We start from the raw sequence: 14,374 nt of genomic DNA on the forward strand, positions 1-14,374 counted from the left end.
GGGGGACATCCACCGATCGAATGGTTATCCCCTATAACTTGTTACAACCGGAATACCCTGTTAAGGGCATATTTATTTTGACATTCTTTTTTCATTTTTGGTATTTTACTCTCAAATGCATCTAAAATAGGACAAATCGCCTACCGTTTTATATGCACAAATACTTTGCAGTTCTATATGTCTCCATGACTACAAACTAAAAAGAAGCCCTGTATAGACTGATCCTGATGTCATACTTAGTGATGGACGAACATCGGCCGGGACGTTTCGCAATCAAATGTTCGCGAACCGCGCGTTAACGGCGGGCCCCATTCACTTTAATGGCAGGCGAACCTGAAAAACCTTCAGGTCATATTTGCAGCCACCAAATAATCACTAGAAGTGCACAAATAGTCCCACAACATGGACAGTGACATACCAGAGGGGGATCAATGGCAAAAATTCCCACAAAAAATATGTATTTTTATCAGGGGCCATTTTTATCGTCTTAAAGGGGTATTCCCATCCCAATGATCACTGTTAAATCTGTTAATTATTTGACAGTGATCATTTTTGTAAATACATTTAATTACCCAATTCTCACCCTTTTAGAGAAAATAAGTCCCCTCTTACCTGATCGTTGCCTTTGGTCTCCCCTGGTTACGGCCACCTCTCTTGACGAAACCCGCCGGGCCGCGCTTGCGCAGAAGATTGAGGATTTTCTCCCGGCTGGGCCGCGCAATGTCCTGAACGCGCACGCCGCCGCGCATGCGCCATGATGACTTTTACCTTTCCAGTATAGTACAGAGCTGCGAACGCGCACGCCAGCTCTGTACTATACAGGCCAGGAATATGTCACCATAGCACATGCGCGGCCGGCGTGCGCGTTCAGGACATTGCGCGGCCCGGCGGGGAGAAAATCTTCAGTCTTCTGCGCAAGCGTGGCCCAGCCGGGAGAAGAATCCAGGAAGTGAACGTCGCGCTCAAGGAAGGTAAGTATGAAAAGGGAAGATGGGAATACCTCTTTAAGGGAAACTCTCAAAAATGTGCCCTGCTGGATCCTAGAAAATTTTTATTTTAGGCCACGGGAGTACAGGCCCCAAAAATTAGGCATTAACCTGACAGAAAACAACAATTGATGATGTGCCTGGAGGTACAATAGGTGGTCACTGGATAAAAATTTTACTTTAGGCCACTGGAGTAGAGGCTAGGGTTGGGCGATATACCGGTGTTGGCGGGGCGGTATTAGGAAAAAGCGATGTGGCCCCCATACAATATAACGTCTCCATGTGGCTGCCCCATACAGTGTAACGTCTCCTTGTGGCTGCCCCATACAGTGTAACGTCTCCTTGTGGATGCCCCCATACAGTATAGTGTCTCCTTGTGGCTGTTCCCATACAGTGTAACGTCTCCTTGTGGCTGCCCCATACAGTGTAACGTCTCCTTGTGGCTGCCCCATACAGTATAACGTCTCCTTGTGGCTGCCCCATACAGTATTACGTCTCCTTGTGGCCCCCATACAGTAGTGTCTCCTTGTGGCTGTTCCCATACAGTATAACGTCTCCTTGTGGCTGCCCCCATACAGAGTAACGTCTCCTTGTGGCTGCCCCATACAGTATATTGTCTCCTTGTGGCTGCCCCATACAGTATAACGTCTCCTTGTGGCCCCCATACAGTAGTGTCTTCTTGTGGCTGCCCCACACTGTATAACGTCTCCTTGTGGCTGCCCCCATACAGTGTAACGTATTCTTGTGGTTGCCCCCATACAGTGTAACGTCTCCTTGTGGTTGCCCCCATACAGTGTAATGTCTCCTTGTGGCTGCCCCATACAGTGTAACGTCTCCTTGTGGCTGCCCCCATACAGTATAGTGTCTCCTTGTGGCTGCCCCCATACAGTATAACGTCTCCTTGTGGCTGCCCTATACAGTATAGTGTCTCCTTGTGGCTGTTCCCATACAGTGTAACGTCTCCTTGTGGCTGCCCTATACAGTATAACGGCTCCTTGTGGCCGCCCCATACAGTATAACAGCTCCTTGTGGCTGCCCGGCTGCCCCCATACAGTGTAACGTCTCCTTGTGGCTGCCCCATACAGTGTACATCTCCTTGTGGCTGCCCCCATACAGTATAACGTCTCCTTGTGGCTGCCCTGCTGCCCCCATACAGTATAAGGTCTCCTTGTGGCTGCCCCCATACAGTGTAACGTCTCCTTGTGGCTGCCCCAAATAGTATAATGTCTCCTTGTGGCTGCCCCCATACAGTATAACGTCTCCTTGTGGCTGCCCGACTGCCCCCATACAGTATAACGTCTCCTTGTGGCTGCCCGGCTGCTTCCATACAGTGTAACGTCTCCTTGTGGCTGCCCCCATACAGTATACATCTCCTTGTGGCTGCCCCCATACAGTATAACGTCTCCTTGTGGCTGCCCGGCTGCCCCCATACAGTGTAACGTCTCCTTGTGGCTGCCCCCATACAGTATAACGTCTCCTTTTGGCTGCCCTCATACAGTATAACGGCTCCTTGTGGCCCCAAGTGTTTTTTTCTTCTAAATGGGCATTTATCGCGATATATATCGTTATCGCGATAAATTTCTTAATATCGTTATCGTGGGAATATTTTTTATATCGTCCAACCCTAGAAGCAGGTATATCGCACCCCTCAATCAGTATTTTGTGGAAACAGGTATATAGAACACCTGAATCAATATTTGGTGGAATCAGGTATATCGCACCCCTCAATCTGTATTTTGTGGAAGTAGGTATATCGAACCCTTCAATCAGTATTTTGTGGAAGCAGGTATATAGAACCCCAAAATCAGTATTTTGTAAAAGCAGGTATATCGCACCTCTCAATCAGTATTTTGTGGAAACAGGTGTATCGCACCCCGCAATCATATGTACAGATACTCCAGTCTCTGCTGTGGAACTCTGCAGCTCCTCCAGGGTTACCTAAGGGATCTGTGTTGCCTCTCTGATTAATGCCCTCCTTGCCCGGTCCGTGAGATTTGGTGGGCAGCCGTCTCTTGGCAGGTTTGCTGTTGTGCCATGTTCTTTCCATTTGATTATTATAGATTTGATGATGTTCCTGGGGATCATCAAAGATTTGGATATTTTTTATAACCTAACCCTGACTTGTACTTCTCAGCAACATTGTCCCTTACTTGTTTGGAGAGTTCCTTGGTCTTCATGGCAGTGTTTGGTTAGTGATGCCTCTTGCTTAGGTGTTGCAGTCTCTGGGGCCTTTCAAAAAAGGTGTGTATATGTAATGATAGATCATGTGACAAATTGCACACAGGTGGACATCATTTTACTAATTATGTGACTTCTGAAGGTAATTGGTTGCACCAGAGCTTTTTATGGGCTTCCTAGCAAAGGGGGTGAATACATACGCACATGCAAATTTTTTTGTTTTCTATTCCTAAACAATAGTTTTATTTACATATTTTTCTCATTTCACTTCACCGACTTAGACTATTGTGTTCTGATCCATCACATAAAATTCAGATTAACAAAACATTGAATTTAAGGCTGAAATGTACCAAAATACGAAAAAAGTCAAGGGTGGTGAATACTATTGCAAGGCACTGTACCTTCAGTATCGCAGCAGAACGCAGCACAACTGCTGCACAATACAAATGCACTATAGTATACTTTCTATGTTAGAAAGTATATTATAGGTATATCACACCCCTCAATGACTTTTTTTTTGGCAACAGGTATATCACACCAGTTGCAATTAGTTATTCCAATAGCGTTTGTCCTATATAGCTGCGGTATCACAGCAGAACCGCACACAACCGCTGCACAATACAAATGCGCTATAATATACTTTCTATGTTAGAAAGTATATTATAAGTATATCGCACTCCTCTGTGTATCACACCTATCGATAGCACACCTATACCAGTCCTTAAAAGGACTTTTGTGGCCCTATTAGCTAGCGTTTGGTGTCCCTAACAGCCTGTCCCTGCTCCACAAAGTAACCTCTCCCTACACTGGCAAAACACTGAATGTAAAATGGCTGGGATATCGGGTTCTGTTATAGGGTCATGGTGTGTCCATGTGCTGAAACGTCTCAATTGGCTGTTCTGTCCCACCTGATGGATGTGTCATGGGTCAAAGTTCGGCGCAATGCAAAAGAATATGGCGCATGCGAACATCGCCATATGTTCAGCGAATCGCGAACGAGCAAAGTTTGCTGCGAAACGACTGCTGGGCGAACCGCAAGGCCCTCTCTAGTTATACTCCTTTCCAACTATCCCTTACTCAATTACCATGGAGATGAATTGCTCTGCACACGAGCTGCATACATGGAACGGTTGGCGATTTTTAATCTAGACCATTTGCAAATTACTTTATTTTTACTGTAGGTAGAATGAAGCAATACAGTGGTTGAATAAGTGAACATAACCTTTATAGAATGCTTATATCATTGAAAAGTGTTGTACAATGCGATATCTACTGTATATCTTGTCACCCCCAGCCACATAAATGCTGCTAGAAGGAGTTTCATTGGGGCAGTGGTGAAGCAAGTATGACCCCCACCAGAGTGGAGTACGATGCTGGGCGCTCTAACCCCCACCAATCTAACAATTATCGCCTATCCAATGGATAAGTGACAATGCTTCATGCTGCAATTAACTTTGACTTCTGCTCATATTGATGCTTATTGTAGTTCCCTGAATGTTCTCAGAACTGTGCAATGTATAAAGGACTCATGGAGAGCAGCAATGTACAGTTGACCGTACACACTTAGGCTACTTTCACACTTGTGCTTTCCCTTTCCGCTATTGAGAACCGTCATAGGATCTCAATAGCAGGGGAAAACACTTCCGTTTTGTCCCCATTCATTGTTAATGAATGCATTCCGTTCCGTTTGGTTGCATCACCATCACGGACAGAATAGCGCTGCAAGCGATGTGGTGCAGAGCAAGACGGATCCGTCCTGACATACAAGGTAAGTCAATGGGGACGGATCCGTTTTCTCTGACACATTAGAAAACTTTCAATGGAGTTCATGATGGATCCGTCTTGGCTATGTTAAAGATAATACAACCGGATCTATTCATAACGGATGCAGGCGGTTGTGTTATCAGAACGGAAGCCTTTTTGCTGATCCATGACGGATCCATGAAAAACGCTGGTGTGAAAGTAGCCTAAGCCTTTCCTGCTAAGGATCGAGCAATCGGTGTGCTTAAAGCTGAAAGATGAAGAATAAAAAGACAAAAACAAAGGCATTCTACATATTTGTGTTACATGTACATGGGTCAGATAAATAAAAGACTAAGAAAAGTTAGTCTTAAAGGGGTTCTCCAGGATTTTGATACTGATGACTAGGGGTGAGTGAATTGAGCTTCCGATCCAAGATCCGAAGTTGATTCGTTCAAAAACTTTGTTTTAATGCTGTATGGAGACCTTTTGGATCTTGGATCTGAAGCTCAATTTGCTCACCAGAGTCATCAGTATCAAAATCCTGGAGAACCCCTTCAGGATAGGCTACTTTCACACTAGCGTTTTGGCTTTCCGTTTGTGAGATCCGTTCAGGGCTCTCAAAAGCGGTCCAAAACGGATCAGTTTTGCCATAATGCATTCTGAATGGAAAAGGATCCGCTCAGAATGCATCAGTCTGCCTGCAGCGTTTTGCTATCCGTCTGATGAAGCGGAGCCAAACGGATCTGTCCTGGCACACAATGTAAGTCAATGGGGACGGATCAGTTTTCTCTGACACAATAGAAAACTGATCCGTCCCCCACTGACTTTCAATGGTGTTCAAGACGGATCCGTTATGGCGGTGGCTTATTCCCCTACGAACATGTTCAATGTTGGGAAGCCCCCGTACTTATAGTTGGCTGGTTTGGCAGTATTTTTTGTTATGTGTATGGGGACCTTTAGGACTGCCTATCAGTCCCACTATATATATATATAGTATTTCTCATTGTTTACATAGCGCTGACATTTGCAGAGCTTTTCAGAAGTTGTCACACCATCCCTGTCCTCAGTGGGTCTCACAATTTAATTTCCAGAGACATTAGGGCAAAGAAGTATGTGTTTGGACTGGAGTGTGGACAGAAACCATGGAAAGAATACCTAGAGGAAACATACACAAACAAAGGGGGAACATATAAACTTCATGCAGATATTGCCCTGGGTTGGTTCTGAACCCAGAAGCCCAGTGCTGCAAAGCAACAGTGCTAACTACTGAGTCACCATGCTGCCCAAATTGTTTTCCTTCAAAATGCTTCCAATCAAATGCCCCCAAATCTTAATCAGGTTTTATCAGTGGGGAAGGGCGAGGGGGGGGTTCAACATTTGGCACGGTCTTAGTTCAGCTGAAACCACCACGCTCAAGTGAATGGGACGAAGCTGAAATATCCTGCACAGCTACTACTAAGTAGACATCATGCAGGTAAACAATGAAGTAACCACAGTGCTCACACGAGTGTGGTGGCCCCTTCAAACAGATGATCGTCGAAGGTGCAGAGAGTCAGATCCCAACAGATCTGATATGGATGGTCTCTCCTCAGGATAGACATCAATAATCTGAACCCAGAAATCTTCTTAAAGGATCGCTGAGTTTTGGTAAAATTTTGATATGTCGTAGAGCCATATAAAAAGTTTGATTAGTGGGGTCTAAGCACTGAGACCCTCACCAATCGGTAGAATGAGAAGAGAGAAACGTTGACATATTGCACTTCTTCTCCTTACTGCAGGAGATGGGCCCAATAAAAAGGGCCTATTTCAATCCTGTCCTCTGCAGTGAGGAGAGAGAACACAATATGTGGACGCTTCTTTCTCCTCATTCTAGCGATCGTTGGGACTCTCAGCGCTCACACCCCCACCAATCAAAACATTTGAAATGTTGCTATGACATAGTAAAAGTTGTACCAAAACTCAGTGACTCTTTAAAATGTATTGTAGATACACCAAAGCAGTAGCCTTCATGCCAGCTCTGAGGGCTTGGTTGGCACCATTCCTCCTCTTAGATTATATACAGTACAGACCAAAAGTTTGGACACACCTTCTCATTCAAAGAGTTTTCTTTATTTTCATGACTATGAAAATTGTAGATTCACACTGAAGGCATCAAAACTATGAATTAACACATGTGGAATTATATATATGTGAAACAACTGAAAATATGTCATATTCTAGGTTCTTCAAAGTAGCCACCTTTTGCTTTGATTACTGCTTTGCACACTCTTGGCATTCTCTTGATGAGCTTCAAGAGGTAGTCCCCTGAAATGGTTTTCACTTCACAGGTGTGCCCTGTCAGGTTTAATAAGTGGGATTTCTTGCCTTATAAATGGGGTTGGGACCATCAGTTGCGTTGAGGAGAAGTCAGGTGGATACACAGCTGATAGTCCTACTGAATAGACTGTTAGAATTTGTATTATGGCAAGAAAAAAGCAGCTAAGTAAAGAAAAACGAGTGGCCATCATTACTTTAAGAAATGAAGGTCAGTCAGTCAGCCGAAAAATTGGGAAAACTTTGAAAGTAAGGGCTATTTGACCATGAAGGAGAGTGATGGGGTGCTGCGCCAGATGACCTGGCCTCCACAGTCACCGGACCTGAACCCAATCGAGATGGTTTGGGGTGAGCTGGACCGCAGAGTGAAGGCAAAAGGGCCAACAAGTCCTAAGCATCTCTGGGAACTCCTTCAAGACTGTTGGAAGACCATTTCAGAGGACTACCTCTTGAAGCTCATCAAGAGAATGCCAAGAGTGTGCAAAGCAGTAATCAAAGCAAAAGGTGGCTACTTTGAAGAACCTAGAATATGACATATTTTCAGTTGTTTCACACTTGTTTGTTATGTATATAATTCCACATGTGTTAATTCATAGTTTTGATGCCTTCATAGTCATGAAAATAAAGAAAACTCTTTGAATGAGAAGGTGTGTCCAAACTTTTGGTCTGTACTGTAAATCTGTGCAGATTTCGACATTTCGCCCTTTTCCCAAGCAAGGCAATTTTTTCAAATGTACAAAGGTCAGCCAGGCGAAGAGTCATGGCGTCTTTACGCATACAATAGATGCTGCCATTGAAATTGGGGCAAGGCCCTCTGGCTTTACTATATTAGGCTGGAAGCAGCACTATTTCCAGTGTTGCCACAGGACCCTCTTTACCCTGTACATCTGTAATGTTGACTAATTGCCCATATATACACAATGCATACTACACAGCTGAAATTATTCCAACAAACCTAGGCTGAATTCACACTTCAGTTATTTGCTCAGTTATTTCCATCAGTTATTGTGAGCCAAAACCAGCAGTGAAGCCTCCACAGAGATCAGGTATAATGGAAAGATCTTCATCTGTTCTGTGTTTTTGACCTGGGTTTGGCTCAAAATAACTGATTGGAAATAACTGACCAAATAACTGAAGTGTGGACTTATCCTCCTATAACGAAGCAATGAAGTTGTGCATTGGTAAGTGTATTACGACCAAAATTCACCAATGAGTCCTAGCCTAAATCCAATAGCTGTCACCATCCAGCCGGGGCTATTGCCATATCCAATTCCCCTCACACCCTGCTGCATGTCACACATGTAATGAAGAAGTTGTTTGCATTTATCTTAGACCAGGAGTTTTTATTAAAAGGGCTCACTAGCTCATTTGCTTGCTTCATGTCGGTAAGAGGTTGTCCTCTTATGTTGCATTGCAGCTGAGATCTTAGTAACAAATGTGTTTTACCGTGAATTCTGAGATCCGGGAATAAGTTAGGCTTGACATAGTCTAAGTGAATAAGAAGTTTCCTAACGGCGATAAATACATATACAGACATACAAATCATAGACATAGTAAAACCAATCACTCTGACCTGTGTTCATGGGCAGGCTTCTGTCAGCCATCCTTTCAGACACAGGCACCTAACCGACATCCAGTCATGGTGGCACTCAAGTAAGGGAATCCCAGGCACTCTTTGTCCTATGCATAGAACGTTATAGCTCAGTGCCTATTGGCCCCACTGTGCAGTACGCATGACCAGTGACCGCATCACTTAGGAATGCGGCCACACGGAACAATAGGGTCTGCATATATTCTCTGGGTAACTCACTACATTACAAAGTAGTAAAAGTAAGTCAACATCACTGCATTAAAAAGGTAATATTAAAAGTATGCTAACAATTAATAATTAAAGGGATAGAACCATTAAATAAATCTTGCAACACAAGATAAAAGGAGTCGGCAGGTGAGAGGAGACCCCCACCAACCTAGACCACCACAAGTATGTGTACTGCCACTTTATTTATCTTTATGGGACTGCCCAGCACTGTACTCGGCCATCTCCAGCAGTGCCATAGATAATGTATGAAACAGCATATGATGTTTCGGTGGGCATTGTGGGATAGGAGGCCCCCATTCTCATGATTGGTGGGAGTCCCAGCTGTAGAACCCCCACAAATGTAATAGTTTTTCATTATCCTGTGGATAGGGGATAACTTAAAATAACCAGAATACCCCTTTAAGGCTGTATGTCTCCAGTAGCAAGAATTGTCTGTGTTTCTAGTAAAGAGGTAAGATTTTATATATATATTTTTTTTAGTTTTTTAATACTTCACTGATTCCCCACCACTTTTGTTCAGAGTCTCTCTTACCTGAAACCTCTTGGCACACAGGAAATGATCGCTCAGCCAATCATTGGCTGCAACATAGTCCCGCCTCTCAGCCATTGATTGGCTGAGAGGTTATCTCCTGCATGTCTAAAGGCATCAGGAAGGGGAAACCGGCGGGAGATCTAAGGTCTATGTTGTGTCATTTCCCTAGTATTCCTTCTGGAAGTTTATGAATGAATTAGCATCAATCTACAATAAAGGTCCATCTGGGTGTTACCAGGTTGGGGGGGGGGGGGTCTGTCACTATCCAATCAGTGCTGTCACATCATATTGGCCTGTTTCTTCTTTATTAGCGTGTTTATGGAGAAAACTCTTTGTAAACAGTGAAGAACATGCAAACTCCATACATAACCACCTTGTACTTAAATACTTCCAGACAGCTCATCCGTTCGTGAAAATGTCCTGATTTAGGTAATTTATTTGTTCTGTAGCTGCCATTTAACCATTTAACCCTAGAACGTGCCACTATAGACGGGCGTGATGATTATTGGCATTCACAGCAAGTCTTCCTTTTACAGTTTAAACAAAAAGTGATTCATTTTCCTCTAGACCAGGGATGCCCAACCGGCGGCCCTCCAGCTGTTGTAAAACTACAACTCCCACTATGCCCTTCTGTAGGCTGATATCTATAGGCTGTCTGAGCATGATGGGAGTTGTAGTTTTGCAACAGCTGGTTGGGCATCTAGACATATCCACCCAGCTTATTCCTAATCTTTTTTTCATTCTAACAGCCAGTATATTGAGCTATTTTTAGTCCATAGTAGAACTGCATAAATCTTCCTAAAAACAGCCAGAGTAACAATGTAAGAAATGTGTGAAAAATGGAGCCCTTGAAACATTAAAGCTGCATAAAAAGCTCAGATATGAAATAATGACACACGGATGATCTTTCTTCATTCCAAGTAGGATCTGAAGAGTTTAACAACTTGCAGGGATTCAAGAATCCGTCTTCAACGTCTTAGAGAGATGTCCGCGTACAGCCCGGATCATTTTCATTTTTAGTATTCGGCGCTTTGTGGAGAATCACAAAGAATCTTACATGCTGGATAATGAACACAAAGTTCAGCCGATTTCCTAATCTTCATGCATTTGCAACGTTTAACTATATGGGCGCCAAAAGTTTTTGCAATAGCCTTTTTGGAGTAGCTCTTAGTGGTTAATAGCAGAATGTGAATGCAAGTTTCCAAAGTATGAAGTGTACCTATAGTTTATCTAATTTAATGTAGTCCAAACTTCCTTATGGGGGGGGATGAGCTCAGTTTTTTTGGAAACAAGCTAGTTTTTCTGTTTCACTTCACATCATTTGATTCAGAAAATTCTGCCTGCCTACATCTGCCACTAGGGGGAGCTCACTACATAGGGATTTATAGAACTTTCTTTGAACTCCAGTGGTGTCATTTTATTGTATCGCTTAGGCTGGGTTCACACCTGAGCGTATTCGATAAGCGCTGTTTACAGGCGTTTTTGAGGCGTATTTTGGGGCGTTTTTGTATTTTGGAAACGCGCGTCGTACGCGCGTTCTTGCTATTGACCACCAAGGCGTACAATGAAAAACAGAGGTGTTACTCGCGACAATACGCCCCAAAGAAGCTCCTGTATTTCTTGGGGCGTAGGGCGTTTTACAGCGTGTTCGTACGCGCTGTAAAACGCTCAGGTGAGAACCATGCCCATAGGGAAACATTGGTTTTTGCCTGTTGAGCGTTTTACAGCGCGTAGGAACGTGCTGTAAAACGCTCAGGTGTGAACCTAGCCTTAGATTTAAAGCATTAGCAGAGCACTTACCCAAGGCAACTTTTCAAATTCCAGCAATTATTTTTCACAGGTCCTTTAAAATGTTTTGGCTGTTGGCTGCAACTCCACCAGAACATAGCAGAAATTATAGTAGTGTTGCTTGAGGTCAGTCCACTCTGCCAAGCCATGGCCAGTTTGCCTCAAATGAGATCTCAGTTTGCAAATTTTTTATTCCAGTTTTCTGGCGTACAGCCACCGATTTGTTCACTTCATGGCTCTGGACTTACTTTACTGTTACATGTCCCAAGATATTTGTCTTTTTGTCTTCCAGAAGAACAGATTGTATGCACATGCTATGGAACCCAATTATGTGTAACTACCAAATACGGTAGAAGGTGGTGGTGTTGGGGACAGTTGTGCTTGATCTGGATGCATCTGGACCATACCATTGTTCAGATGGTTTCTTCTGCATGGAATCACCACACATTGCTTCCATAGCAATTCAAAAGGAAAAATTATCTACTGTCTCCAAAAATAAAGGGTCAATACTACCAAAACCTAAAACCAAAGTATATGTTGTATACGTTACATAGATGTGTTCCCCTGAACTGATTTCTGGACAGACCTAACCTATTGTCTTCCTTCATAGGCATACAACTGGAGAAGTTACCATGTAAACCGACTCAGTGCCTCTGAAATGCAGATGCTGGCCAGTCTGAAGAGGCAGCAGAATGAGGAGATGGAGGATGAAGGAACATCTCATGGACTAAGCCAGTCTCAGATTGACCACTGTAATGTTAGTATGAGTACCAGCAGTGATGATACAACCACCTGGACCTCCTGTCTGCCACCAGTAAGTGCCCTTCTCGTCTTAGTAATAAACACTTATAGCAAGGCAGATATGAAGAATTCAGGTCTCACCGCTATTCTTGCCTTAAAAAATCCCATGATGTGTACAAGCACCAGGTTCCTGTTATTCTATCTATATCTTGTGTTCGATCATTAAATCCGCAAACAGTCCACTCTCAAGGGTTTGCAATTGGCAGATGGTTTAAGACGAGGATGAGGTCAAACCCAGTTATGTAGACATACTAGACCAAGCTGGTCATCATCACCAGCTTCTCCATATTGGTCATCATTCATTCCTTGAGTATATTGCAAGCCCAGAAAGCTTCTGAATTAGATAATTAAAATCCAACATATGTATGCTGCCAGCCTACCATGTTGTGGCACAGTTGCAGTATTTTGAGTGGTACAAAGCCATAGCTGCTACCAGCTACATACCCCTGTAGACATAATGAAACACGATGGGCTAGCCAACAACATCAGCGTTTCAGATTGTATATGCTAACGCACCCCAGCTTTTCACGTAAACCCCTTTAACTTTCCGTTATCACCTTTTTATCCATTTCTAATTTTCCAAATCCCTCTGGTTTATTTCTGTCCTGTATGTAGCACTTCCTGTAGATGTATCCAACCAAACCCATGATCCACTTCTTTGTCTGCCACAGCTCCAGGACCCCCCTCACTAGGGTTGAGCGAACCCGAACTGTAAAGTTTGGGTTCATACCGAACTTTACGATTTTTTGACCACGAACATTTCAGTAAAAGTTCGGGTTCGAGTTCGGTGTTCGGCGATTTAATGGCACTTTTTGAAAGGCTGCTGGGCAGCCAATCAACAAGTGTTTAACTCATGTGCCCTTAGAAGCCATCACAGCCATGCCTACTAATGGCATGGCTGTGATTGGCCAGTGCAGCATGTGACCCAGCCTCTATATAAGCTGGAGTCACTTAGCGACGCACGTCTCTCTGCTCTTACTAGTGTAGGGATAGGATGCTGCTGCTGTGAGGGAGAGAATAGGAAAGAATCTGTTATCAGAACTCTGCGATCTACAGCGATTTATTTTTTTTGTGGGTGCAATGCAACATTTTTGTACCCTGCCCTGAGCCCAGTGACACAGAAAAATAAGTTTTCTCCGTCTGTTAGGCTACTTTCACACTAGCGTTCGGAGCGGATCCGTCTGATGTTTCATCAGACGGATCCGCTCCTTTAATGCAGACGTTCGCATCTGTTCAGAACGGATCCGTCTGCATTAAAACTTAGAAAATTTTCTAAGTATGAAAGTAGCCTGAGCGGGTCCGTTCAGACTTTACATTGTAAGTCAATGGGGAACGGATCCGCTTGAAGATTGAGCCATATGGTGTCATCTTCAAGCGGATCCGTCCCCATTGACTTACATTGTAAGTCTGGACGGATCCGCTCGCCTCCGCACGGCCAGGCGGACACCCGAACGCTGCAAGCAGCGTTCAGGTGTCCGCTCACTGAGCGGAGCGGAGGCTGAGCGCTGGCAGGCGGATGCATTCTCAGTGGATCCGCCTCCATTGAGAATGCATCAGGGCCAGACGGATGCGTTCGGGACCGCTCGTGAGCCCCTTCAAACGGAGCTCACGAGCGGAGCCCCGAACGCTAGTGTGAAAGTAGCCTTAGTTAGGTGGGCGTCGGCGGCCATTATGTGCAAGTTCAGTGCACCAGCACTGCATATGTGCCAGGGACAATAATTTAATCCTGTTCTTTTAGTTCAATGGGCAACATATACCCATTTTTTAAGTGCACCTGCACTGCATATGTGCCAGGGGAAGGGAAAATAATATAGGGAATCCGTCTGTGAGTTCAGGGACCCAGGGGGTGACATATTCACATTTTTTTCTGTAAAGTACAATCCAAGTAAATCCATCTGTTAGATTATGTGGGGACAAATAAAAGATTTTTTGCTAAAAAGTACATTTGCGCCCTGCACTGCATTTGTGAATGAAAATCAGTTAAATCCATCTGTTTCACTGTGGGTGAAAAAATCTTTTATTTTTTTCCATAAAGTACCTTTGTAGCCTGCGCTGCATTTCTGACAGTCCAATAAAACCAGTCAATACTGCTGTTACATTGTTGGTTGACAAATTCAAATTTTTGTGTGACCGTGAAGTAATTGTATAAAATTCGCCTGTCACACTGCTGTGTGACCTCGAGAAATTTTTCCTCTTTATGACACCGGCACTGCC

General features: G+C 43.9%; 1 protein-coding gene across 1 annotated transcript in view; it reads left to right on the forward strand.

Annotated features, from left to right (window-relative positions):
- CFAP20DC (CFAP20 domain containing) overlaps positions 1–14,374 on the forward strand; it is a 334,505-nt gene that overhangs the window by 231,623 nt on the left and 88,508 nt on the right. Inside the window, exon 15 of the mRNA XM_040408726.1 lies at positions 11,970–12,173. Coding sequence (XP_040264660.1) covers positions 11,970–12,173 — 204 coding nt within the window. The remainder of the gene's footprint in view (positions 1–11,969; positions 12,174–14,374) is intronic.

Source organism: Bufo bufo, chromosome 9 (assembly GCF_905171765.1).
Source record: "Bufo bufo chromosome 9, aBufBuf1.1, whole genome shotgun sequence".
In the NCBI taxonomy this organism is placed as follows: domain Eukaryota; kingdom Metazoa; phylum Chordata; class Amphibia; order Anura; family Bufonidae; genus Bufo; species Bufo bufo.